The sequence below is a fragment of the Bombina bombina genome, chromosome 5 (genome assembly GCF_027579735.1).
Source record: "Bombina bombina isolate aBomBom1 chromosome 5, aBomBom1.pri, whole genome shotgun sequence".
NCBI classification, from domain to species: domain Eukaryota; kingdom Metazoa; phylum Chordata; class Amphibia; order Anura; family Bombinatoridae; genus Bombina; species Bombina bombina.
In genome coordinates, this window is record NC_069503.1 from 159516149 (window position 1) to 159543241 (window position 27093).

The following is a 27093-nucleotide window of genomic DNA, read 5'->3' on the forward strand; positions in this document are numbered from 1 at the left end:
ATTCTAACTAAAGCCTGACAAAATGCCTGAACGTCTGGAACATCCGCCAGACGCTTGTGCAAAAGAATAGACAGAGCAGAAATCTGTCCCTTTAAGGAACTAGCTGACAATCCTTTCTCCAATCCTTCTTGGAGAAAAGATAATATCTTGGGAATCCTGACTTTACTCCATGAGTAACCCTTGGATTCACACCAATAAAGATATTTACGCCATATCTTATGATAGATTTTCTTGGTGACAGGCTTTCGTGCCTGAATTAAGGTATCAATAACTGACTCTGAGAAGCCACGCCTTGATAGAATCAAGCGTTCAATCTCCAGGCAGTCAGTCTCAGAGAAATTAGATTTGGATGGTTGAAAGGACCCTGAAGTAGAAGGTCCTGTCTTAGAGGCAGGGTCCAAGGTGGAAGGGATGACATGTCCACCAGGTCTGCATACCAAGTCCTGCGTGGCCACGCAGGCGCTATCAAGATCACCGATGCTCTCTCCTGCTTGATTTTGGCAATCAGATGAGGGAGCAAAGGACACGGTGGAAACACATAAGCCAGGTTGAAGGACCAAGGCGCTGCTAGAGCATCTATCAAACAAGGAAGTTTGGCGTTCTGGCGAGACGCCATGAGATCCAGTTCTGGTTCGCCCCAACGTTGAACCAATTGTGCAAATACCTCCGGATGGAGTTCCCACTCCCCCGGATGAAAAGTCTGTCGACTTAGAAAATCCGCTTCCCAGTTCTCTACACCTGGGATATGGATAGCTGATAGGTGGGCAAGAGTGAATCTCTGCCCAACGAATTATCTTTGAAACTTCCCCCATCGCTAGGGAACTCCTTGTTCCCCCCTGATGGTTGATGTAAGCCACAGTAGTGATGTTGTCCGACTGAAATCTGATGAACCACATTGTCGCTAGCTGAGGCCAAGCTTGAAGAGCATTGAATATCGCTCTTAGTTCCAGAATGTTTATTGGGAGGAGGGTCTCCTCCTGAGTCCATGATCCCTGACCCTTCAGGGAGTTCCAGACTGCCCCCCAGCCCAGAAGGCTGGCATCTGTCGTTACTATTGTTTAATCTGGCCTGCGAAAGGTCATACCTTTGGACAGATGGACCCGAGATAGCCACCAGAGAAGAGAATCCATGGTCTCTTGATCCAGATTTAGTAGAGGGGACAAATCTGTGTAATCCCCATTCCACTGACTGAGCATGCAGAGTTGCAGCGGTCTGACATGTAGATGGGCAAACGGCACTATGTCCATTGCTGCTACCATTAAGCCGATTACTTCCATACACTGAGCCACCGAAGGGCGAGAAGTGGAATAAAGAACACGGCAGGAATTTAGAAGTTTTGATAACCTGGACTCCGTCAGGTAAATCCTCATTTCTACAGAATCTTTTAGAGTTCCAAGAGACTCTTGTGAGAGGGGATAGAGAACTCTTTTCTTCGTTCACTTTCCACCCATGCGATCTCAGAAATGCCAGAACTATGTCCGTGTGAGACTTGGCAATTTGGAAGTTTGACGCCTGTATCAGGATGTCGTCTAAATAAGGGGCTACTGCTATGCCCCGCGGCCTTAGGACCGCCAGAAGTGACCCCAGAACCTTCGTAAAGATTCTTGGGGCTGTAGCTAACCCAAAGGGAAGAGCTACAAACTGGTAATGCGTGTCGAGGAAGGCAAACCTGAGAAACCGATGACGATCTTTGTGTATCGGAATGTGAAGATAAGCATCCTTTAAGTCCACTGTAGTCATGTATTGACCCTCCTGGATCATAGGCAGGATGGTACGAATAGTCTCCATCTTGAACGATGGGACCCTGAGAAATTCCTTTGGAACTGGGTGGATCACTCCCATAACTAGGAGGTCTTGAACACAGTGTAAAAATGCCTCTCTCTTTATCTGGTTTGCAGATAATTGTGAAAGGTGAAATCTCCCTTTTGGAGGAGAAGCTTTGAAGTCCAGAAGATATCCCTGGGATACAATTTCCAACGCCCAGGGATCCTGAACATCTCTTGCACAAGCCTGGGCGAAGAGCGAAAGTCTGCCCCCTACTAGATCCGTTACCGGATCGGGGGCCAATCCTTCATGCTGTCTTAGAGGCAGCAGCAGGCTTTTTGGCCTGCTTACCTTTGTTCCAGGTCTGGTTAGGTCTCCAGACCTGCTTGGACTGGGCAAAAGTTCCCTCTTGTTTTGCATTAGAGGAAGTTGATGCCGCACTCACCTTGAAGTTTCGAAAGGCACGAAAATTGGTCTGTTTGGCCCTTGATTTGGACCTATCTTGAGGAAGGGCATGACCTTTTCCTCCAGTGATATCAGAAATGATCTCCTTCAAACCAGGCCCGAATAGGGTTTGCCCCTTGAAGGGAATGTTAAGCAGCTTAGACTTGGAAGTGACGTCAGCTGACCATGATTTAAGCCATAGCGCCCTGCGCGCCTGAATAGCAAAACCAGAATTTTTAGCCGTTAGTTTAGTCAAATGAACAATGGCATCAGAAACAAAAGAATTGGCTAGCTTAAGTGCTCTAAGCTTGTCAAGTATCTCATCCAATGGAGTCTCTACCTGTAAAGCCTCTTCCAGAGACTCAAACCAGAAAGCCGCAGCAGCAGTGACTGGGGCAATGCATGCAAGGGGCTGTAGAATAAAACCTTGTTGAATAAACATTTTCTTAAGGTAACCCTCTAACTTTTTATCCATTGGATCTGAGAAAGCACAACTGTCCTCGACAGGGATAGTAGTACGCTTAGCTAGGGTAGAAACAACTCCCTCCACCTTAGGGACTGTCTGCCATAAGTCCCGTGTGGTGGCATCTATTGGAAACATTTTCTTAAAAATAGGAGGGGGAGAGAACGGCACACCTGGTCTATCCCATTCCTTAGTAATAATTTCTGTAAACCATTTAGGTATTGGAAAAACATCAGTGCACACCAGCACTGCATAGTATTTGTCCAATCTACACAATTTTTCTGGCACTGCAATTGCATCACAGTCATTCAGAGCAGCTAAAACCTCCCTGAGCAATACGCGGAGGTGTTCAAGCTTAAATTTAAATGTTGACATATCAGAATCAGGTTGAATCCTCTTCCCTGAGTCAGAAACATCACCCACAGAAAGAAGCTCTCCTTCCTCAGCTTCTGTATATTGTGAGGGAGTATCAGACATAGCTACAAAAGCGTCAGTATGCTCTGTATTTCTTCTAACTCCAGAGCTATCTCGCTTTCCTCGATACCCAGGTAGTCTGGATAATACCGCTGACAGTGTATTATCCATGACTGCCGCCATGTCTTGTAAAGTAAACGCCATGGGCGCCCTAGATTTACTTGGCGCCATTTGAGCGTGAATCCCTTGAGCGGGAGTCAAAGGGTCTGACACGTGGGGCGAGTTAGTCGGCATAACTTCCCCCTCGTCAGATTCCTCTGGTGATACATTTTTTTAAAGACAGAATATGGTCTATATTACTTAAAGTGAAATCAGTACATTTGGTACACATTCTAAGAGGGGGTTCCACCATGGCTTCTAAACATAATGAACAAGGAGTTTCCTCTATGTCAGACATACTTGGCGCCATTTGAGCGTGAATCCCTTGAGCGGGAGTCAAAGGGTCTGACACGTGGGGCGAGTTAGTCGGCATAACTTCCCCCTCGTCAGATTCCTCTGGTGATACATTTTTTTAAAGACAGAATATGGTCTATATTACTTAAAGTGAAATCAGTACATTTGGTACACATTCTAAGAGGGGGTTCCACCATGGCTTCTAAACATAATGAACAAGGAGTTTCCTCTATGTCAGACATGTTTAAACAGACTAGCAATGAGACCAGCAAGCTTGGAAAACACTTTAAATCAAGTTAACAAGCAAAAAATAAAAACGGTACTGTGCCTTTAAGAAAAATAAAAAAGGTCAGAATTTGAAAAACAGTGAAAAAAAGCAGTAAATTAAACTAAATTTTTACAGTGTGTATAATAGGCTAACAGAGTATTGCACCCACTTGCAAATGGATGATTAACCCCTTAGTTAAAAAAATGGATCAAAAAAACGATATAGACGTTTTTTAACAGTCACAAGAAACTGCCACAGCCTGCTGTGGCCCTACCTTCCCAAACAAACGACTTTGGAAAGCCTAAGAGCCCTTTAGAGAGGTCCTATAGACTTCAGGGGACTCCTGGAGGAAAGCTGGATGTCTCAGTCTGTAAAAGTTACTGCGCAATAAAGAGCTAAATTAGGCCCCTCCCACTCATGTCTAAGCAGTGGAAAGCCTAAGGAAACTGTTTCTAGGCAAATTTAAGCCAGCCATGAGGAAAAAAACTAGGCCCCAATAAAGTTTTATCACCAAAGCATATATAAAAACGTTTAAACATGCCAGCAAACGTTTTATATTGAAATTCTATAAGAGTATTACCTCTGCAAGTAAGCATGATACCAGTCGCTATTAAATCACTGTATTCAGGCTTACCTTACATAAATCTGGTATCAGCAGCATTTTCTAGCATTTACATCTCTAGAATTTTTTTTAACTGCACATACCTCATAGCAGGATAACCTGCACGCCATTCCCCAGCTGAAGTTACCTCTCTCTTCAGTTATGTGTGAGAACAGCAATGGATCTTAGTTACAACCTGCTAAGATCATAGAGATCACAGGCAGATTATTCTTCTTTTTCTGCCTGGGACAAAAATAGTACAACTCCGGTACCATTTAAAAATAACAAACTTTTGATTGAAGTAAAATACAACTACATTACACCACTTCTCTCTTACTACTTCCATGCTTGTCGAGAGTTGCAAGAGAATGACTGGATATGGCAGTTAGGGGAGGAGCTATATGGACAGCTCTGCTGTGGGTGTCCTCTTGCAACTTCCTGTTGGGAAGGAGAATATCCCACAAGTAATGGATGATCCGTGGACTGGATACACCTTACAAGAGAAATTAAATTAACTTGGTCTGTCAAAAACAGGCTCTACATGTCTATATGTAGTCAAAGTACATATTAATGAGGTCAGTAGTGACCGGACCACAAAGCATGTACTGGTAAATGTTGTGTATAAAAGAATCCTGCTCTATCAAAACAGTATCTCTGTTGTGTGAGAGGAAAAATATAATAATACCCTGAGGTGGAAACATTTTTACTGGTAATACAACAATAATAAAACAATACAAAATATGTCTGCATAATGATTACATTTGCAGATTTGGTATATAAGCCCCAATGTAGTTATCTGAAATTGAATATTGACTATGTTAAAGTACAATACCATTCAGGCACTAAAATGTATTTATATATTACATTACTATGATAGAGATGAAACCCAGTTATACTACCCAAAGGAATATTTGTACATACAACCTATAGATTTTTTCCCATTAGACTGAGAAGACTGCTGTCAGTGCAAGAACATATGAGCAAACCATTGCTTTGAGTATATCATTGTATCTGAAAAATAAATTGATTCTGTAGAAATCAAAGGGTATCTACATGTCAATAACAATAAGTAGTGAGATTCCCAGATTTAAGTCTACTCTTTTTTACTCAGCTGCAGCTGTATAAAATTGGAGTATAATCACAGGGGAAACACTGGGTAGCCTCTAAGAACTAATACTGAATATAATACAGGATCATAATTTGTACATAAATCGGTTGTACAGAAGGCATAAAGGTATATACCCAGGCAAGTAAAAGTCACAAATTCAGTTGATATGTCAGACTATGCAGTTACTTCTGTATATATATATATTACATTAGAATACCAAGTACCTTGTTGAAGATATACTTGGGGCTTTGATAAATGGGGGTCTATAGGGGATAGGGCATATAAAACATACATTGCTGATATAAACTAGTTATACAACCAATTATAAATTCACTCACTTATGGGCACATAAAGTACACCTATCTGTATAGAAAAGTATAATCATTGGATATGTAACCAAGTTATTGTCTCACTGCAGTATAATACTGTGCTGTTTTAGAGTATATATATATATATGTGTGTATATATATATATATATATATATATATATATATATATATATATATATATAAAATTAGATATGCAGGAATTGAAATATGGTATGAGCTTGACAAAAAAAACCCTGCCATACATATGGTTTTCAGAAACAAGCATGTCACGGAGTTGTACATCACCCTGTGAAAAGTCATGCAACCATAACATAGTGAATATTCACGCTTGAAGGAATGAATATTCAAAGTTGAGCCACTGCAGAGAGAGATCTTATACACTCTGTAATGCAAACTCAACAGTCTCTGCAGATATAATTTAAGTCTATTGTACAATATTATACCTATATTTAGATGGCGATTTATCAAGCTGTGGCGGACAGGGGCGCATATACGAGCCCCTGTCCGCTGCAGCTCGCCGCTGGCGATCTGAATTCTCCTGGAGGAATTCAGCATTGCACAAGAGCGCTAATTTTGCGCTCGCATGCAATCCCCCCCCCCTGTCTGCGCACAGCCAATCACGCGTGGGCAGGAGATGTCAATTGAATTTCACCAAACAAGATGACCGCTGCTTGTTAAATACAGCGTGCAGGTTCTTGTGTGAGAACCTGCAGCTGTAGGGGCTCAAAGGCTGGCGAAAACCTTTGATAAATCGACCCAATAGTATTAATGTACTTGAATGAGAGTATGTCATTTTAAATCTGTATTCCTTAGAACACTACAGAAACTCTCTGGTATAATTGATTATACTGTAACAAAAAGGAAATAACTAATAAAATATGTATACATTTTGTATGCAAATTTAAGCAGCTGAGAAATATAATTTACAGCAGATAATATATAATCTCATTATACAAACTAAGGCAGTTTGATCAGCTTGCTGCATTAAAATAAACCAAGTTGTGGTAATACAGGATTGCAGCACTGCATAAAATGGAGTCAAAGTGCCCCTTAGTGGGTTAAAAGGGGGGTTACATTTGCTGCTAAACACACAAAACTGTGGACAGATGGGGGTTACACAAATAAAAAGCAAATTGTTGTTCAAAAACTAGGATTACATTTATTCACACCAGTTCTATCCCACAGCACACCTCAGAACATAAATGAGCTAAGAGAATGATAATTAAGTTAGCACAGTAAACCTTATACACCCAGCATCCCTAGCAACTGTTACCTACAGGGCACAGAAGGGGTTAAACTTGCCAGGAAAAAACACCAAAATACCTTAGAATCCACTCAATTACATTCACAGCAGCTGAAGCAGAAAAGGGAGAAGGCTGCCAATGAGAGGGGATGGGGCTTATCACCATAACAATATGTAGGCCCAAGACATGAGCAGTATTTTGAAATAATCTGTCAAAATTTAAAATGGTGAAAAAACACCTCTCCTAAGGCTATTTGTGTCCTCCTGCTCAACTGCACTGTGTGAGATCTAACTGATAACTGTACTGTGTGAGATCTAACTGATAACTGCACTGTGTGAGATCTAACTGATAACTGCACTGTGTGAGATCTAACTGATAACTGTACTGTGTGAGATCTAACTGATAACTGCACTGTGTGAGATCTAACTGATAACTGCACTGTGTGAGATCTAACTGATAACTGTACTGTGTGAGATCTAACTGATAACTGCACTGTGTGAGATCTAACTGATAACTGTACTGTGTGAGATCTAACAGATAACTGTACTGTGTGAGATCTAACTGATAACTGCACTGTGTGAGATCTAACTGATAACTGTACTGTGTGAGATCTAACTGATAACTGTACTGTGTGAGATCTAACTGATAACTGCACTGTGTGAGATCTAACTGATAACTGTACTGTGTGAGATCTAACTGATAACTGTACTGTGTGAGATCTAACTGATAACTGCACTGTGTGAGATCTAACTGATAACTGTACTGTGTGAGATCTAACTGATAACTGCACTGTGTGAGATCTAACTGATAACTGCACTGTGTGAGATCTAACTGATAACTGTACTGTGTGAGATCTAACTGATAACTGCACTGTGTGAGATCTAACTGATAACTGTACTGTGTGAGATCTAACAGATAACTGTACTGTGTGAGATCTAACTGATAACTGCACTGTGTGAGATCTAACTGATAACTGTACTGTGTGAGATCTAACTGATAACTGTACTGTGTGAGATCTAACTGATAACTGCACTGTGTGAGATCTAACTGATAACTGTACTGTGTGAGATCTAACTGATAACTGTACTGTGTGAGATCTAACTGATAACTGCACTGTGTGAGATCTAACTGATAACTGTACTGTGTGAGATCTAACTGATAACTGTGCTGTGTGAGATCTAACTGATAACTGCACTGTGTGAGATCTAACTGATAACTGCACTGTGTGAGATCTAACTGATAACTGTACTGTGTGAGATCTAACTGATAACTGTACTGTGTGAGATCTAACTGATAACTGTACTGTGTGAGATCTAACTGATAACTGCACTGTGTGAGATCTAACTGATAACTGTACTGTGTGAGATCTAACTGATAACTGTACCGTGTGAGATCTAACTGATAACTGTACTGTGTGATATCTAACTGATAACTGTACTGTGTGAGATCTAACTGATAACTGTACTGTGTGAGATCTAACTGATAACTGTACTGTGTGAGATCTAACTGATAACTGTACTGTGTGATATCTAACTGATAACTGTACTGTGTGAGATCTAACTGATAACTGTACTGTGTGAGATCTAACTGATAACTGCACTGTGTGAGATCTAACTGATAACTGTACTGTGTGAGATCTAACTGATAACTGTACTGTGTGAGATCTAACTGATAACTGTACTGTGTGAGATCTAACTGATAACTGTACCGTGTGAGATCTAACTGATAACTGTACTGTGTGAGATCTAACTGATAACTGTACTGTGTGAGATCTAACTGATAACTGTACTGTGTGAGATCTAACTGATAACTGTACTGTGTGAGATCTAACTGATAACTGTACTGTGTGAGATCTAACTGATAACTGTACTGTGTGAGATCTAACTGATAACTGTACTGTGTGAGATCTAACTGATAACTGCACTGTGTGAGATCTAACTGATAACTGTACTGTGTGAGATCTAACTGATAACTGCACTGTGTGAGATCTAACTGATAACTGTACTGTGTGAGATCTAACTGATAACTGCACTGTGTGAGATCTAACTGATAACTGCACTGTGTGAGATCTAACTGATAACTGTACCGTGTGAGATCTAACTGATAACTGCACTGTGTGAGATCTAACTGATAACTGCACTGTGTGAGATCTAACTGATAACTGCACTGTGTGAGATCTAACTGATAACTGTACTGTGTGAGATCTAACTGATAACTGTACTGTGTGAGATCTAACTGATAACTGCACTGTGTGAGATCTAACTGATAACTGTGCTGTGTGAGATCTAACTGATAACTGTACTGTGTGAGATCTAACTGATAACTGCACTGTGTGAGATCTAACTGATAACTGTACCGTGTGAGATCTAACTGATAACTGTGCTGTGTGAGATCTAACTGATAACTGTACTGTGTGAGATCTAACTGATAACTGCACCGTGTGAGATCTAACTGATAACTGTACTGTGTGAGATCTAACTGATAACTGTACTGTGTGAGATCTAACTGATAACTGTACTGTGTGAGATCTAACTGATAACTGTACTGTGTGAGATCTAAGTGATAACTGTACCGTGTGAGATCTAACTGATAACTGTACTGTGTGAGATCTAACTGATAACTGCACTGTGTGAGATCTAACTGATAACTGTACCGTGTGAGATCTAACTGATAACTGTGCTGTGTGAGATCTAACTGATAACTGTACTGTGTGAGATCTAACTGATAACTGCACCGTGTGAGATCTAACTGATAACTGTACTGTGTGAGATCTAACTGATAACTGTACTGTGTGAGATCTAACTGATAACTGTACTGTGTGAGATCTAACTGATAACTGTACTGTGTGAGATCTAACTGATAACTGTACTGTGTGAGATCTAACTGATAACTGTGCTGTGTGAGATCTAACTGATAACTGTACTGTGTGAGATCTAACTGATAACTGCACTGTGTGAGATCTAACTGATAACTGTACTGTGTGAGATCTAACTGATAACTGTGCTGTGTGAGATCTAACTGATAACTGCACTGTGTGAGATCTAACTGATAACTGTACCGTGTGAGATCTAACTGATAACTGTGCTGTGTGAGATCTAACTGATAACTGTACTGTGTGAGATCTAACTGATAACTGTACTGTGTGAGATCTAACTGATAACTGTACTGTGTGAGATCTAACTGATAACTGTAATGTGTAAGATCTAACTGATAACTGTACTGTGTGAGATCTAACTGATAACTGTACTGTGTGAGATCTAACTGATAACTGCACTGTGTGAGATCTAACTGATAACTGCACTGTGTGAGATCTAACTGATAACTGTACTGTGTGAGATCTAACTGATAACTGTACTGTGTGAGATCTAACTGATAACTGTACTGTGTGAGATCTAAGTGATAACTGTACCGTGTGAGATCTAACTGATAACTGTACTGTGTGAGATCTAACTGATAACTGTACTGTGTGAGATCTAACTGATAACTGTACTGTGTGAGATCTAAGTGATAACTGTACCGTGTGAGATCTAACTGATAACTGTGCTGTGTGAGATCTAACTGATAACTGCACTGTGTGAGATCTAACTGATAACTGCACCGTGTGAGATCTAACTGATAACTGTACTGTGTGAGATCTAACTGATAACTGTACTGTGTGAGATCTAACTGATAACTGCACTGTGTGAGATCTAAGTGATAACTGTACCGTGTGAGATCTAACTGATAACTGTACTGTGTGAGATCTAACTGATAACTGTACTGTGTGAGATCTAACAGATAACTGTACTGTGTGAGATCTAACAGATAACTGTACTGTGTGAGATCTAACTGATAACTGCACTGTGTGAGATCTAACTGATAACTGTACTGTGTGAGATCTAACCGATAACTGTACTGTGTGAGATCTAACTGATAACTGTACTGTGTGAGATCTAACTGATAACTGTACTGTGTGAGATCTAACCGATAACTGTACCGTGTGAGATCTAACTGATAACTGTACTGTGTGAGATCTAACTGATAACTGTACTGTGTGAGATCTAACAGATAACTGTACTGTGTGAGATCTAACAGATAACTGTACTGTGTGAGATCTAACAGATAACTGCACAAGGCAGATAGTACTCATTTGTAGAAAAATGCATAAATAAGGTTTTTGAGGTAAAAAAATGGTAAAGTGGGTTGCTAAAGAGTCCTAAGGATGCTAGATAAGAACCATCCTGTACTTCATTCCCTTAAATTCCCATGTTAAAACACATAGGTAAAGCTCATCAGGTGTAAGGCTGTGACCCCTAGCTGTGTAGTACCTGAAAGAAGAGTACTTTTGGATAGCTCCTGGGCTGTGTAGTGCATGAGTCACTTACCTGGACTGCAGCACCCCTCCACTGTGTCTTACCAGCATGCTGAGGACTTTCTACCTCAAAGGTTGCTGATCCAGTAGAGAGCCCATCTAGTGCAAGTAACTGTAATGCAGAGGATACTGCGGATATACCTGTAACCCCTCAGGTGGAGGCTAGAGAATGGTCCCTGCGACGCCTGAGGGCAGTTATGGCTATGAGATTAGCCACTGGGGCTCTGGAAAGCACATAACAGAGGTAATCATCATCCCTGTTTCACTCAGAGTCTTAAATGTTCTTGGAGTGAAGTTGCCTAGGGGTACTGGGTCCCAAGTCAGGTCTGACCCCTCAAATCATATGAAAAAAATAATAAACTCTTGATAGTAGAGCACCTCTGAAATCTATAACCTCTCTCCTCAGAGGCCAATAAAAAACTGGGGAGGGAAAGCAGGTGGGAGGGGCTAAAGCTCTGTGAGGATTATTAACCTCCTCCTGATAGGCTGGAATATATCCCACATGTTATGAAGCTATGGATTTTCATCAACTAAGAAGGAAAGGAAGATATTTTACCTCAAAATGTCCTATTGTAAAGCGACTTTAAGCAGCCAATCAGGATGCCTGTTAAGGCAGCGTGCATCCAGCATATGTAGATACAGTCACTTTATTTCCCTCCTCATTTTAAGGATGTTTACTATGAAATATTGCAAGATTCTGGTGAAATTCCACAAGATCAGAGTGAAGGAAAGAGTGAACTCTGATGATGATTTGGCTATCCTTTTTTTTAATTATTTTTATAAAGATGTTAATCTGATATTTTCTTATATTTTCGGCTTTCTACAGATATTCTGCACCACTTATCATACATGTAATATGTTCCCTTAATGCAGAAACCAGTACCATGTGCATGAGTGTTGTGCCAAACTCTCTGCTTACACAAGAGTATGCTCAGGGACTGTACATGAAGTATACCTAGCTATCAGTGTCCCTGCGCATTCATCAGGCACGTGTATTTTAAATTGTTTAGAAAAAATAAAAAGATAATAAATAAAACATTAAACAGCCATATTAAAAAGCACTGCAAATTGTGTTGTAATAGTATGCCATGTTTGTTTATTTACAGAAAGGTTTTGCTAAGAAAAGCCAAGAAATGCCACGTGCAACAGGCCAACACGCTATCTTAAGTGGTCAAGGCAGCAGAAATATAAGATTAAAAAATTCCTGGAAACAACAAAGGAAAATACTTTTTCAAATTATTTTAGTACAAAGTGCTGGTGGTTTCATATTAGTTTATGAAAGATTGGAATGGCCTCATAATTATAAAAACAAAACAAAACAAAAAACCAGGGAAAGTCCATGCATGGCACTTTATATTTCTCCAAGAAGAACTTATACATAAGGTGAAGGTATAGCTGGAAAGCAGATGACTGTATGGTGACTTACCAGCCTTTCCACGTGCCGACAGCTTTTGTGTTCCTGCAGTCTTCACCGTATCTAATTTACTCTTCTCCAGCTGCTGTTCTAAACGTACCGAGTGCCTCCGCTCCTCTTGCAATCTCTTCTCTGCGCTCAGGACTTTCGCATTGCTTTCTTCCACCCTACAACACAAGGCCGCTGTTGGTCTATATACAAGAGGATCTGATGAAACTTCACACCCTGCTAAACCTGTTATAGCAGCTAACTAGATGTCTGTCTGGCCTATCTGTCTTACATCTATGTTTGTTCAGTTCATGCAAAGTTTTATAATAAAATAATGACTAAAACTATTTTTTGGTATGAATAAGGGATAACAGCCCAAAACGTCACCATGTTGGCTTTAACCGTCATGGTCTAATAAAGACCAAACAAAGACATGTATGATGCTGTTGGGGTTTGTTTATTTGGATGTTCCTGAGGAGATATGCAGTGGTTTCATCTGAATTTGCAAATGCTGATATAATTGGTGACTCACTGTTTTGTGTAACTAAAACAATTTGTTTGTGTCAGCTAAACTTAGGGATTTACAAAGCTTGTGTATTTCTTGTTCTTAGATTACTGCTGTAAAGCATCAGTGTCTAACCTCTTCTGCAAGACAGAAACCAGCTCCATTAGTCTGTCCCTCTCCACCTCAGCTGCCTGGTACAGCGCTCGGGTCTCCGTGATCTGTGACTGCAACATATGAAGCTCTGCACTGAGAAGTAACACAAGAAACTAATAAACCATCCATTATATACATTAATACAACCTTAGTCTTTATAAATTTGCACAGAAAAGCAGAGAGTTGCACTCAACTGGGCTTAGAACAGAAGGTGGAAATCCATCCTTGCTTAGTCCCTTCTTTCTCCCAGGGTACAATCTCTTTCTGCACACTATGCCTTTCACAAAGGTAAATTTTCCTGTAGCATATCAGTCTGACCCTGCCCAATGACAGTCCAGTGCCGAAATAACAGGCAAAACTCCTTTGAAAAAGGGAAAACAACAAATCCCAGATGTACGTTTTGGCCTCTATGGGCCTCGTCAGTGAGGTGCACTTGAATTCCTCTAAGGCATGTGTGCAAGGAGTCCACGTCTGGTTGCCCTTTTTACTTTAAGGGAGACCTAAGAGCATTTGCATACACACAGAAAAGCAGATAGTTGCACTCTCAAAAGAAAGCCAGATAATGCTGAGCTGCCTAATAACTCTCTTGTTGATCTACTATGAGGTACAGCCATTTATATCCAGGTAGCTTAGCAAGCATGAAGATACAATATTAGACATGATGAGTATATATACTGTACCTATTAGGGGAAACAGCAGTATTTCCGAATGAACACTGAGCAGAGGTCGGCTCAACCAATTCATGTCCCAGTTTAGAAATGGTCCTTCTGAAGAAAATATTACAGAGTTGATAAACAATATGAGCTTATATGCTGGTTAATAAAATTATATATATATATATATATATATATATTAGCGCTGTAGAATCTGTTGGTGCTCTACAAATACCTGATAAAAATAACTATAATAATTATATATATACATTAGCGCTGCAGAATCTGTTGGCGCTCTACAAATACCCGATAATAATTATATATATATATATATATTAGCGCTGTAGAATCTGTTGGTGCTCTACAAATACCTGATAATAATAATTATAATAATTATATATATATATATATATATATATATATATATATATATTAGCGCTGCGGAATCTGTTGGCGCTCTACAAATACCTGATAATAATAAAGATAATAATTATATGTATATATATTAGCGCTGCGGAATCTGTTGGCACTCTACAAATACCTGATAATAATAATGATAATAATTATATATATACATTAGCGCTGCGGAATCTGTTGCCGCTCTACAAATACCTGATAATAATAACTATAATAATTATATATATATTAGCGCTGCGGAATCTGTTGCCGCTCTACAAATACCTGATAATAATAACTATAATAATTATATATATATATTAGCGCTGTAGAATCTGTTGGTGCTCTACAAATACCTGATAATAATAACTATAATAATTATATATATATACATTAGCGCTGCGGAATCTGTTGGCGCTCTACAAATACCCGATAATAATTATATATATATATATATATTAGCGCTGTAGAATCTGTTGGTGCTCTACAAATACCTGATAATAATAATTATAATAATTATATATATATATATATATATATATATATTAGCGCTGCGGAATCTGTTGGCGCTCTACAAATACCCGATAATAATAATTGTATATAATTCTACACTCCTGTCTCCTGTGTTTCTCTCTTTTCTGTCATTTTTTGTACAACTGAAAGAGCTACTATAAAAACACAATTTATGCTTACCTGATAAATTTATTTCTCTTGTGGTGTATCCAGTCCACGGATCATCCATTACTTGTGGGATATTCTCATTCCCAACAGGAAGTTGCAAGAGGAAACCCACAGCAGAGCTGCAATATAGCTCCTCCCCTAACTGTCATAGCCAGTCATTCGACCGAAAACAAGCCGAGAAAGGAGGAACCATAGGGTGTAGTGGTTACTGTAGTTTAAATTTAAAAATTACCTGCCTTAAAATGACAGGGCGGGCCGTGGACTGGATACACCACAAGAGAAATAAATTTATCAGGTAAGCATAAATTGTGTTTTCTCTTGTAAGGTGTATCCAGTCCACGGATCATCCATTACTTGTGGGATACCAATACCAAAGCTAAAGTACACGGATGAAGGGAGGGACAATGCAGGAACCACTGCCTGTAAAACCTTTCTCCCAAATATAGCCTCCGAAGAAGCAAAAGTATCAAATTTGTAAAATTTTGAAAAAGTATGAAGCGAAGACCAAGTCGCCGCCTTGCAAATCTGTTCAACAGAAGCCTCATTTTTAAAGGCCCAAGTGGAAGCCACAGCTCTAGTGGAATAAGCTGTAATCCTTTCAGGAGGCTGCTGTCCAGCAGCCTCATAGGCTAAGCGGATTAAGCTTCTTAGCCAAAAAGAAAAAGAGGTTGCCAAAGCCTTTTGACCTCTCCTCTGTCCAGAGTAGACAACAAACAAAGCAGATGTTTGACGAAAATCTTTAGTAGCTTGTAAGTAAAACTTTAAAGCACAGACCACGTCCAGATTGTGTAACACAAGGATGGAACCACAATCTCTTGATTGATATTCTTGTTAGATACCACCTTAGGTAAGAACCCAGGTTTGGTACGCAGGACTACCTTATCCGTATGAAAAATCAGATAAGGAGAATCACATTGTAAGGCAGATAGCTCAGAGACTCTACGAGCCGAGGAAATAGCTACCAAAAAAAAAAAAAAAAGAACTTTCCAAGATAAAAGTTTGATATCTATGGAATGAAGAGGTTCAAACGGAACTCCTTGAAGAACCTTAAGAACCAAGTTTAAGCTCCATGGTGGAGCAACAGGTTTAAACACAGGCTTGATTCAAACTAAAGCCTGACAAAATGCCTGAACGTCTGGAACATCTGCCAGACGCTAGTGCAAAAGAATAGACAGAGCAAAAATCTGTCCCTTTAAGAAACTAGCTGACAATCCTTTTTCCAAACCTTCTTGGAGAAAAGATAAAATCCTAGGAATCCTGACCTTACTCCATGAGTAACCCTTAGATTCACACCAATAAAGATATCTACGCCATACCTTATGGTAAATTTTCCTGGTGACAGGCTTTCGTGCCTCTATTAGGGTATCAATAACTGACTCGGAGAAGCCACGCTTTGATAAAATCAAGCATTCAATCTCCAGGCAGTCAGCCTCAGAGAAATTAGATTTGGATGGTTGAAAGGACCCTGAAGTAGAAGGTCCTGTCTCAGAGGCAGAGACCATGGTGGAAAGGATGACATGTCCACTAGATCTGCATACCAGGTCCTGCGTGGCCACACAGGTGCTATCAGAATCACTGATGCTCTCTCCTGCTTGATCTTGGCAATCAGTCGAGGGAGCAGAGGAAATGGTGGAAACACATAAGCCAGGTTGAAAGACCAAGGCGCTGCTAGAGTATCTATCAGTGTCGCCTTGGGATCCCTGGACCTGGATCCGTAACACGGAAGCTTGGCGTTCTGGCGAGATGCCATGAGATCCAGTTCTGGTTTGCCCCAACGGAGAATCAGTTGTGCAAATACCTCCGGATGGAGTTCCCACTCTCCCGGATGAAAAGTCTGACGACTTAGAAAATCCGCCTCCCAGTGCTCTACACCTGGGATATGGATAGCTGATAGGTGGCAAGAGTGAATCTCTGCCCAGTGAATTATTTTTGAAACTTCTAACATCTCTAGGGAACTTCTTGTTCCCCCTCGATGGTTGATGTAAGCTACAGTCGTGATGTTGACCGACTGAAATCTGATGTACCTCAGAGTTGCTAACTGAGGCCAAACCTGAAGAGCCTTGAATATCGCTCTTAGTTCCAGAATATTTATTGGAAGGAGAGACTCCTCCTGAGTCCACGATCCCTGAGCCTTCAGGGAGTTCCAGACTGCACCCCAACCTAGAAGGCTGGCATTTGTTGTTACAATAGTCCAATCTGGCCTGCGAAGGTCATACCTTTGGACAGATGGACCCGAGATAGCCACCAGGGAAGAGGATCCCTGGTCTCTTGGTCCAGATTCAGTTGAGGGGCCAAATCGGTGTAATCCCCGCTCCACTGACTATGTCCATTGCCGCTACCATTCAGCCGATTACTTCCATACACTGAGCCACCAAAGGGCGCGGAATGGAATGAAGAACCCGACAGGAATTTAGAAGCTTTGATAACCTGGACTCCGTCAAGGTAAATTTTCATTTTTACAGAATCTATCAGAGTCCCTAGAAAGGAAACTCTTGTGAGTGGGGATAGAGAACACTTTTCCTCTTTCACTTTCCAGCCATGCGACCTCAGAAATGCCAGTACTACGTCCGTATGAGACTTGGCAATTTGGAAGTTTGACGCCTGTATCAGGATGTCGTCTAAATAAGGGGCTACTGCTATGCCCCGCGGGCTTAGGACCGCCAAAAGCGACCCTAGAACCTTTGTAAAGATTCTTGGGGCTGTAGCTAATCCAAAGGGAAGAGCTACAACTGGTAATGCCTGTCTTGAAAGGTAAACCTGAGAAACCGATGATGATCTTTGTGTATCGGAATGTGAAGATAAGCATCCTTTAGATCCACTGTAGTCATATATTGACCCTCCTGAATCAGTGGTAGGATGGTACGAATAGTTTCCATCTTGAACGACGGAACTTTGAGGAATTTGTTTAAGATCTTTAGATCCAAAATCGGTCTGAAGGTTCCCTCTTTTTTGGGAACCACAAACAGATTTGAGTAAAAACCCAGTTCCTGTTCCTCCTTTGGAACTGGATGGATCACTCCCATAACTAGGAGGTAAGAATGCCTCACTCTTTATCTGGTTTGCAGATAATTGTGAAAGGTGAAATCTCCCTTTTGGGGGGGAAGCTTTGAAGTCCAGAAGATATCCCTGGGATATAATTTCCAACGCCCAGGGATCCTGAACATCTCTTGCCCACGCCTGGGCGAAGAGTGAAAGTCTGCCCCCTACTAGATCCGTTACCAGATAGGGGGTCGTTCCTTCATGCTGTCAGAGGCAGCAGCAGGCTTTTTGACCTGCTTACCTTTTTTCCAGGTCTGGTTTGGTCTCCAGACCGTCTTGGATTGAGCAAAAGTTCCCTCTTGTTTATTATTAGAGGAAGTTGATGCCGCACCTGCCTTGAAGTTTCGAAAGGCACGAAAATTAGACTGTTTGGCCCTAGATTTGGACCTGTCCTGAGGAAGGGCACAACCTTTTCCTCCCATGATATCAGCAATAATCTCCTTCAAACAAGGCCCAAATAGGGTCTGCCCCTTGAAGGGAATGTTAAGTAGCTTAGATTTTAAAGTCACGTCAGCTGACCATGATTTAAGCCATAGTGCTCTGCGCGCCTGTATAGCAAAACCAGAATTCTTAGCCGTTAGTTTATTCAAATGAACAATGGCATCAGAAATAAAATAATTGGCTAGCTTAAGTGCTCTAAGTTTGCCAAGTATGTCATCCAATGGAGTCTCTACCTGTAAAGCCTCTTCCAGAGACTCAAACCAGTAAGCCGCAGCAGCAGTGACAGGGGCAATGCATGCAATGGGCTGTAGGATAAAACCTTGTTGAATAAATATTTTCTTAAGGTAACCTTCTAATTTTTTTATCCATTGGCTCTAAAAAAGTACAACTGTCCTCGACAGGGATAGTAGTACGCTTTGCTAGAGTAGAAACTGCTCCCTCCACCTTAGGGACTGTCTGCCATAAGTCCCGTGTGGTTGCGTCTATTGGAAAACATTTTTCTAAAAATAGGAGGGGAAGAGAACGGCACACCTGGTCTATCCCATTCCTTATTAATAATTTCTGTAAACCTTTTAGGTATTGGAAAAACATCAGTGCACACCGGCACTGCAAAGCATTTATCCAGTCTACAAAATTTCTCTGGCACTGCAATGGTATCACAGTCATTCAGAGCAGCTAAAACCTCCCTAAGTAACACGCAGAGGTGTTCAAGCTTAAATTTAAATGTAGAAATATTAGAATCAGGTATCTTTCCTGAGTCATTAACATCACCCACTGACTGAAGCTCTCCTTCCTCAGCTTCTGCATATTGTGAGGCAGTATCAGACATGGTTCTTAAAGCGTCAGTATGCTCTGCATTTTGTCTCACCCCAGAGCTATCTCGCTAACCTCTAAGTTCAGGTAGTCTGGCTAATACCGCTGACAGTGTATTATCCATGACTGCCGCCATGTCTTGTAAAGTAAACGCTATGGGCGCCCTAGATGTACTTGGCGCCATTTGAGCGTGAGTCCCTTGGGCGGGAGTCAAAGGGTCTGACACGTGGGGAGAGTTAGTCAGCATAACTTCCCCCTCGTCAGATTCCTCTGGTGATACATTTTTTAAAGACAGAAAATCATCTTTATTGCATAAAATGAAATCAGTACATTTGGTACACATTCTAAGAGGGGGTTCCACCATGGCTTTTAAACATAATGAACAAGGAGTTTCTTCTATGTCAGACATGTTTATACAGACTAGCAATGAGACTAGCAAGCTTGGAAAACACTTTAAATCAAGTTAACAAGCAAATATAAAAAACGGTACTGTGCCTTTAAGAGAAACAAATTTTGTCAGAATTTGAAAAACAGTGAAAAAATGCAGTAAATCAAACATAATTTTTACAGTGTATGTAATAGGCCAGCAGAGCATTGCATCCACTTGCAAATGGATGATTAACCCCTTAGTTCAAAAAACAGATAAAAAAAACGAAATAGACTTTTTTTTTTTTTTTTTTTTTTTAACAGTCACAACCAACTGCCACAGCAAGCTGTGGTCCTACCTTCCCCAATAAACGACTTTGGAAAGCCTTTGAGCCCTTTAGAGATGTCCTATAGCATACAGGGGACTCCTGAGGGAAGCTGGATGTCAGTTTGTAATTTTAACTGCACCAACTGTAACTTTTATACTATAACAGTGGAAAGCCTCAGTAAAACTGTTTCTAGTCAAAATTTAAGCCAGCCATGTGGAAAAAACTAGGCCCCAATAAAGTTTTATCACCAATGCATATATAAAAACGATTAAACATGCCAGCAAACGTTTTATATTGCAATATCATAAGGGTATTACCCCTGGGAGTAAGCATGATACCAGTCGTTATTAAATCACTGTATTCAGGCTTAACTTACATTAATCCGGTATCAGCAGCATTTTCTAGTGTTTTCCATCTCTAGAAAAAATTATAACTGCACATACCTGATAGCAGAATAAACTGCACGCCATTCTCTCGCTGAAGTTACCTCATCTGTGTAATCCCCTCAGACATATGTGAGAATAGCAATGGATCTTAGTTACAACCTGCTAAGATCATAGAAACCTCAGGCAGATTCTTCTTCTATTTACTGCCTGAGATAAAATAGCACAACTCCGGTACTATTTAAAAATAACAAACTTTTGATTGAAGAAAATAAACTAACTATATTTAACCACTCTCTCCTACAACATCCTAGCTTGTTGAGAGTTGCAAGAGAATGACTGGCTATGACAGTTAGGGGAGGAGCTATATTGCAGCTCTGCTGTGGGTTTCCTCTTGCAACTTCCTGTTGGGAATGAGAATATCCCACAAGTAATGGATGATCCGTGGACTGGATACACCTTACAAGAGAAATGCTCTAATACATTAAATCATTTCATTATTGTAATGTTGGTTACAATTAGGTTAAACCAATAGCTAAAGTTAGCCCTGGAGCAGCAATGCTCCACTGGGTGCTTGCTGAACACATCTAGTGAGCCAGTGACAAGAGGTGTGCGTGTGTTTAGCGAACCAATCTCCAGCTAGCTTCCAATAGTGCATTGGAGCTCCTGAGCCTACCTATGTTTGCTTTTCAACAAACGATACCAAGAGAACTAAGTACATTTCATAAAAGAAGTAAATTAAAAAAGTACCTTATATTTACATGCGCTATCTTAACCCTGAAAGTATAATTTTTTACCTCCATGTTGCTTTAACGATAAAGTGACATAGCATCTAGAGAAGATGTGTTGAGCAACTGGAACGGGGACAAGATATAGGCTTACAGGAGTGCCATAGATTGTAAGCTCTTTGGAGCAGGGACCACATTCTCTATTAATTTGTTAAGATTAGTCTCTTTTATGTATCTGTATTTAGCTTTTTTACAATAAATCAGTTTTATTGTACCCTTATTTGTACCCAGCTCTACGGCATTTGGTGACACACTACAAATAAAAGATAATACTAATGCAGTGCGAGTGATAAGCATAGCTTTTTAATAAAGGCAATGAAGATGGTCTTATAATTCTACTGTAGCATTCTACTCACATCCCTGATCATAACGTCATGCCAGGAGTGTTTGTCTTTGAGATCCTTAAAATATATTCACTAAACCTTAGAAAAGTGTCAGGTCCACACTCAGCATTCATGTGAGATCTGTGAAAACCACCAGTGGTATGTACTGGTACTGCACCTTCCCTTACTATAGCTCCTCTTAAAGGGACACAACCCAATTTTTTCCTTTCGTGATTCAGATAGAGCAGGCAATTTTAAGCAACTTTCTAATTTACACCTATTATCAATTTTTCTTCATTCTCTTGCTTTCTTTATTTGAAAAAGAAGGCATCTAAGCTAATGTTTTGGTTCAGAACCATGGAAAGCACTTGTTTATTGGTGGGTAAATTTATCCACCAATCAGCAAGAACAACCCAGTTTGTTAACCAAAAATAGGCCGGCATCTAAACTTACATTCTTGCATTTCAAATAAAGATACCAAGAGAATGAAGACAATTTGATAATAGGAGTCAATTAGAAAGTTGCTTAAAATTGCATGCTCTATCTGAATCACAAAAGAAAAAATGTGGGTTCAGTGTCCCTTTAAAGGAATGTTAAACAGTCTGTTTCATTGTTATAATAAAAAAAAAGCACAAAAGCAGCGGGTTATATTCACTAGAAATCATGGCAATATGTATTCATCATTTTCAAAAGATTTTACCTTTATTTTTGTACACTACATTTGTGCTTCCTGACACAGCCCTAAGAGGAGGAGGAGACCTTTGCAGGAAGGTTTATCTTAGCCCACTGGTTTTCCTCAGGCCTCCGGACAGACTTTCAGGATTACCTCGGATGAGAGCAGGTAAAATAGCCAGGTTTACTAATCACCTGATTATTTCACCTGTGCTCTAATACAGATAGCCTTAAAATGTGGCCTGTTAGGGAGGCCTGAGGACAGGTTTTAAAACCAGTGTCTTAGCCTGATGTCGTAAAACTTCTAGGGTAATGAATAGACTAGATAACAGGGAAATTATCCAAGCGTATGGGAGACCGAAAGATCAAGGCAACAATACCAACATAGCACGAGTTCACTGTCTTTGAGAAAGCTCCATCAAGGCGTGAAACGCGTCAGCGACGTAGGCTGTGTTCCTTGTTACCTACACTCCTCCATTTGTGTCCACTGAAATTGTAAGTTTTTAAGTCTGGAAGTAAAATTTTGAATTTTTATTCTTTGAACTCGTTCACTGTCTTTGAGAAAGCTCCATCAAGGCGTGAAACGCGTCAGCGACGTAGGCTGTGTTCCTTGTTACCTACACTCCTCCATTTGTGTCCACTGAAATTGTAAGTTTTTAAGTCTGGAAGTAAAATTTTGAATTTTTATTCTTTGAACTCGTGCTATGTTGGTATTGTTGCTTTGTTCTTTCGGTCTCCCATACGCTTGGATAATTTTTCTTGTTTGTGCTATATATTTTTTTACACAATTTGTTTTTTAAATATTTATTTTGATTTAACATATTTGTTTTTACCAAAGGAGCACTGTTTAATATCCCGTTAACATGTTTTTATTATCAGAGCATTGTTTAAAATCCCTGTAACTGTCAAGCTTGCCAAACCCTAGCTTATGTACATGCCACAAGTTTCTAAGGTAGGTGTGTGCATGCATGCTGCTTGCCATAAACCAAGATATGGGATAAAGTAAGGTACAAGAAGGAGCATATGTCTTTTTAGAAGCTGTGCTTTTTATAATGAATCTAGAGATGCATTGCTATCATATAAGAGCTCTTATTCATTTATTAATCATTTAGGGATTACATTTTATTATTCAATTATTTGTGGCCCACAGTTCAATGTACGGACAAATTAATGTGGTGCTGGAAGCAATCTCACTTACGTCATTATATTGTGAGACAGGACTGCTGGTTCAGTCTATTTTATCTTGTGAAATTTGCTCTAAATACATAGCTCCATGATTCATACAAGTATTCTCTTGTTTATGTGACCCTTAAAGGGACATGAACCCCAAATTTTTTCTTTCATGAGTTAGAAAGAGCATACAATTTTAAACAACTTTCTAATTTACTTTTATTAACTAATGTGTTTCATTCTCTTGATATCCTTTGCTGAAAAGCATATCTAGATAGGCTCTGTAGCTGCTGATTGGTAGCTACACATAGATGCCTCGTGTGATTGGCTCACCCATGTACATTGCTATTTCTTCAACATAGAATAGCTAAAGAATGAAACAAATTAGATAATAGAAGTCAATTGGAATGTTGTTTAAACTTGTATTCTCTATCTAAATCATGAAAGAAATATTTTGGGTTTAGTGTCCCTACTGTAAAAACTCTTCATGTAAACACCCTATCCACTAAAGTACCTACTGCTAATAAAGTGAAAAATGATTGAGACCTTTTAGAGAGACTTACACTGAATTTTTTTTTTTTTAAAAACTGGAATGCATTGAAAGGCAGATTTCAACATGGTGGCAACTATAACTAGAACCTCAATACCATGTTAAAAAAGGAATTTAGTGTTTAATGTCCCTTAAATAAGGTTAAAAGCCCCAGGTAACTGCTCTAAAACTGCACAAGAAGCCATGGAAGGAGCTTCATGGAAACTCTGATAGATTGGAATCGGGGGGCACAGTTTCAATAAATATCTTATTGCTATTCTACAATGGTAAAAATAATAAGATTGCAATCCCTATAACTACACGTACTCACCTGCCTGACCCAAGCCTACCAAGATATTCCCCACTACGTGATGGTGATCTGAGTGGACCCAGTTCTTCTCGTTTTAAAGCATCTTTTTCTTCTGGTGCTTCATTTGGATGTTTTTTTACATAAGTCTACAAAAGAATAATATATTTTATAAAATCATAAAAATGTACATTCTTAAACTATTTTGTCCAGTTTATTGAATGAAGCACAAATCCATTAAGTGAAGCGGAGATAACCAAGTTTTCTAGTAACATCAAAGAGGGTTTGACAAATCCAAGAAGACAGTTATCATTGCATTTATGTCATTTTAAAGAAAAACAAGAGACTCTTCTCTACACTAGGAGGAGGAAAAGAGTCCCAAACCCCAAGAGCTCTATAAAACCCCTCCCGCCTCACACATACCTCAGTCTAACGTATAGCCAAGCAAGTGAGGTAACAAAAAGGAACAAGAGCCAAAAAGAGGAGCAGGGAAAAAAAAAATGTGCTGAAAAAATCTAACTCCAAAAAACAAAGGGTAGGGTCTTGTGGACTCTCACCACTATGAAAGAAATTAATTTTTCAGGTAAGCAAAAAATTATGTTTATTTTTATACATGCGGTAAGAGTCCACAATCCATTACTCATGGGAACTAATACCCAAGCTGTGGAGTACACGGGTAATAACATACATTTCACAAATATTGAAAGAGAAAAATAACAAAGTGGTAAAATAATATTTAAAAATAAAAGTTTTGAGAATGAAGTCTATATTCAGAAAGCTAATTGTACCCATAAATGGCATAAAAAAATCACTTAAAATGTCTTTGTTTTACCGAAACAGCAACCCCTCTTTCTTGTATGACAGTGTCCCTTTAAAAGAAAACACCTACAAAATGTGAGCCTTAAATCAATGTACAAACTAACTTTACTTAGCTAAATAAATGTTCTAACATATTAGATCATTTTCTTAGTGCAGCCTTCAAGAAAACAAAAATAAAGTTTGTTAAGGCCTTTAATTCAGTAGGTCACCTTAAGTGTCAGTTGGTTAATCTCGTCCTCCAGTTCTTTCACTTTAGCCTCTTTCTCAGTCACCATTTGTTTCAGCTGGCCAACCAGAGAGTTCTGTTTCTGCGTTTCACTGTTTAAATGGAGATTCAAATGCTGCTGAGATTCTTTATTCTTTTGGTCTTGTAGACTAAAGTGGCTCAAGATCTCCTGCAGGTTTTTTTGTTGGCTCTGCGAGTACATATATAAATATTATAGATTGCATTTACAATCAGTTTAGAACAGTTACGGAAAATAATACAATTGTTAGATTGATTTATTTTAGTTCCCACAATAGCAATCAAAATAATTCAATGTGTTTTGTGGCACTGGGGAATATGCTTATAAAAGACAAAATGATGGTTTTCTGGTGGAGACGTAAGGTTGAATTGACTTAGGATCTCTAGCGTGCTTACATATATATATATATATATATATATATATATATATATATACATACATATATACATATATATATAATTTGTATTGATTAATATCTATCTTGTAATGGGTTAAGCACAGAAGTGATTCACAAAATCCACAAAATCAGAAAGGGAATAAGTATATTCACAAGAAAAATGAGGCCAGTCTCCAAATACATGCAGTTAATAATCTGATAGTCGGGGAATCAATTCCATGGAACTGGGAATTAAACTACACCCAAATAATCTAAACCACATGAACATTGCTGTCTATATCCCTGTTTTCTTTTAATATCATCAAACATAAAGAGACGGTGAGAAACATTTAAAGGGATAGGAAAGTCAAAATTAAACTTGCATGATTCAGATAGAGCATATCCTTTTAAGACACTTTTAAATTCACTTCTATTTTCAAATGTGCTTTGTTCTCTTACGGCTAGATTTAGAGTTTGGCGTTAGCCGTGAAAACCAGCGTTAGAGGCTCCTAACGCTGGTTTTAGGCTACCGCCGGTATTTGGAGTCACTGAAAATAGGGTCTAACGCTCACTTTTCAGCCGCGACTTTTCCATACCGCAGATCCCCTTACGTCAATTGCGTATCCTATCTTTTCAATGGGATCCGGTATTTAGAGTCGTTTCTGAAGTGAGCGTTAGACATCTAACGACAAAACTCCAGCCGCAGAAAAAAAGCAGGAGTTAAGAGCTTTCTGGGCTAACGCCGGTTTATAAAGCTCTTAACTACTGTACTCTAAAGTACACTAACACACATAAACTACCTATGTACCCCTAAACCGAGGTCCCCCCACATCGCCGCCACTCGATTAAATTTTTTTAACCCCTAATCTGCCGACCGCCAACTACGTTATCCTTATGTACCCCTAATCTGCTGCCCCTAACACCGCCGACCCCTATATTATATTTATTAACCCCTAATCTGCCCCCCACAACGTCGCCGCCAGCTACCTACACTTATTAACCCCTAATCTGCCGACCGCAAAGCGCCGCCACCTACGTTATCCCTATGCACCCCTAATCTGCTGCCCCTAACACCACCGACCCCTATATTATATTTATTAACCCCTAATCTGCCCCCCTCAACGTCGCCTCCACCTGCCTACACTTATTAACCCCTAATCTGCCGAGCGGACCTGAGCGCTACTATAATAAAGTTATTAACCCCTAATCCGCCTCACTAACCCTATCATAAATAGTATTAACCCCTAATCTGCCCTCCCTAACA

The 27093-nt window shown here is 39.7% G+C and overlaps 1 protein-coding gene across 1 annotated transcript in view; it reads right to left on the bottom strand.

Annotated features, from left to right (window-relative positions):
- CCDC13 (coiled-coil domain containing 13) overlaps positions 1-27093 on the bottom strand; it is a 123095-nt gene that overhangs the window by 32848 nt on the left and 63154 nt on the right. The window contains exons 9-13 of the mRNA XM_053715662.1: positions 25418-25624; positions 24414-24538; positions 14180-14266; positions 13482-13592; positions 12866-13020 (exon numbers count right to left, since the gene is read on the bottom strand). Coding sequence (XP_053571637.1) covers positions 12866-13020; positions 13482-13592; positions 14180-14266; positions 24414-24538; positions 25418-25624 — 685 coding nt within the window. The remainder of the gene's footprint in view (positions 1-12865; positions 13021-13481; positions 13593-14179; positions 14267-24413; positions 24539-25417; positions 25625-27093) is intronic.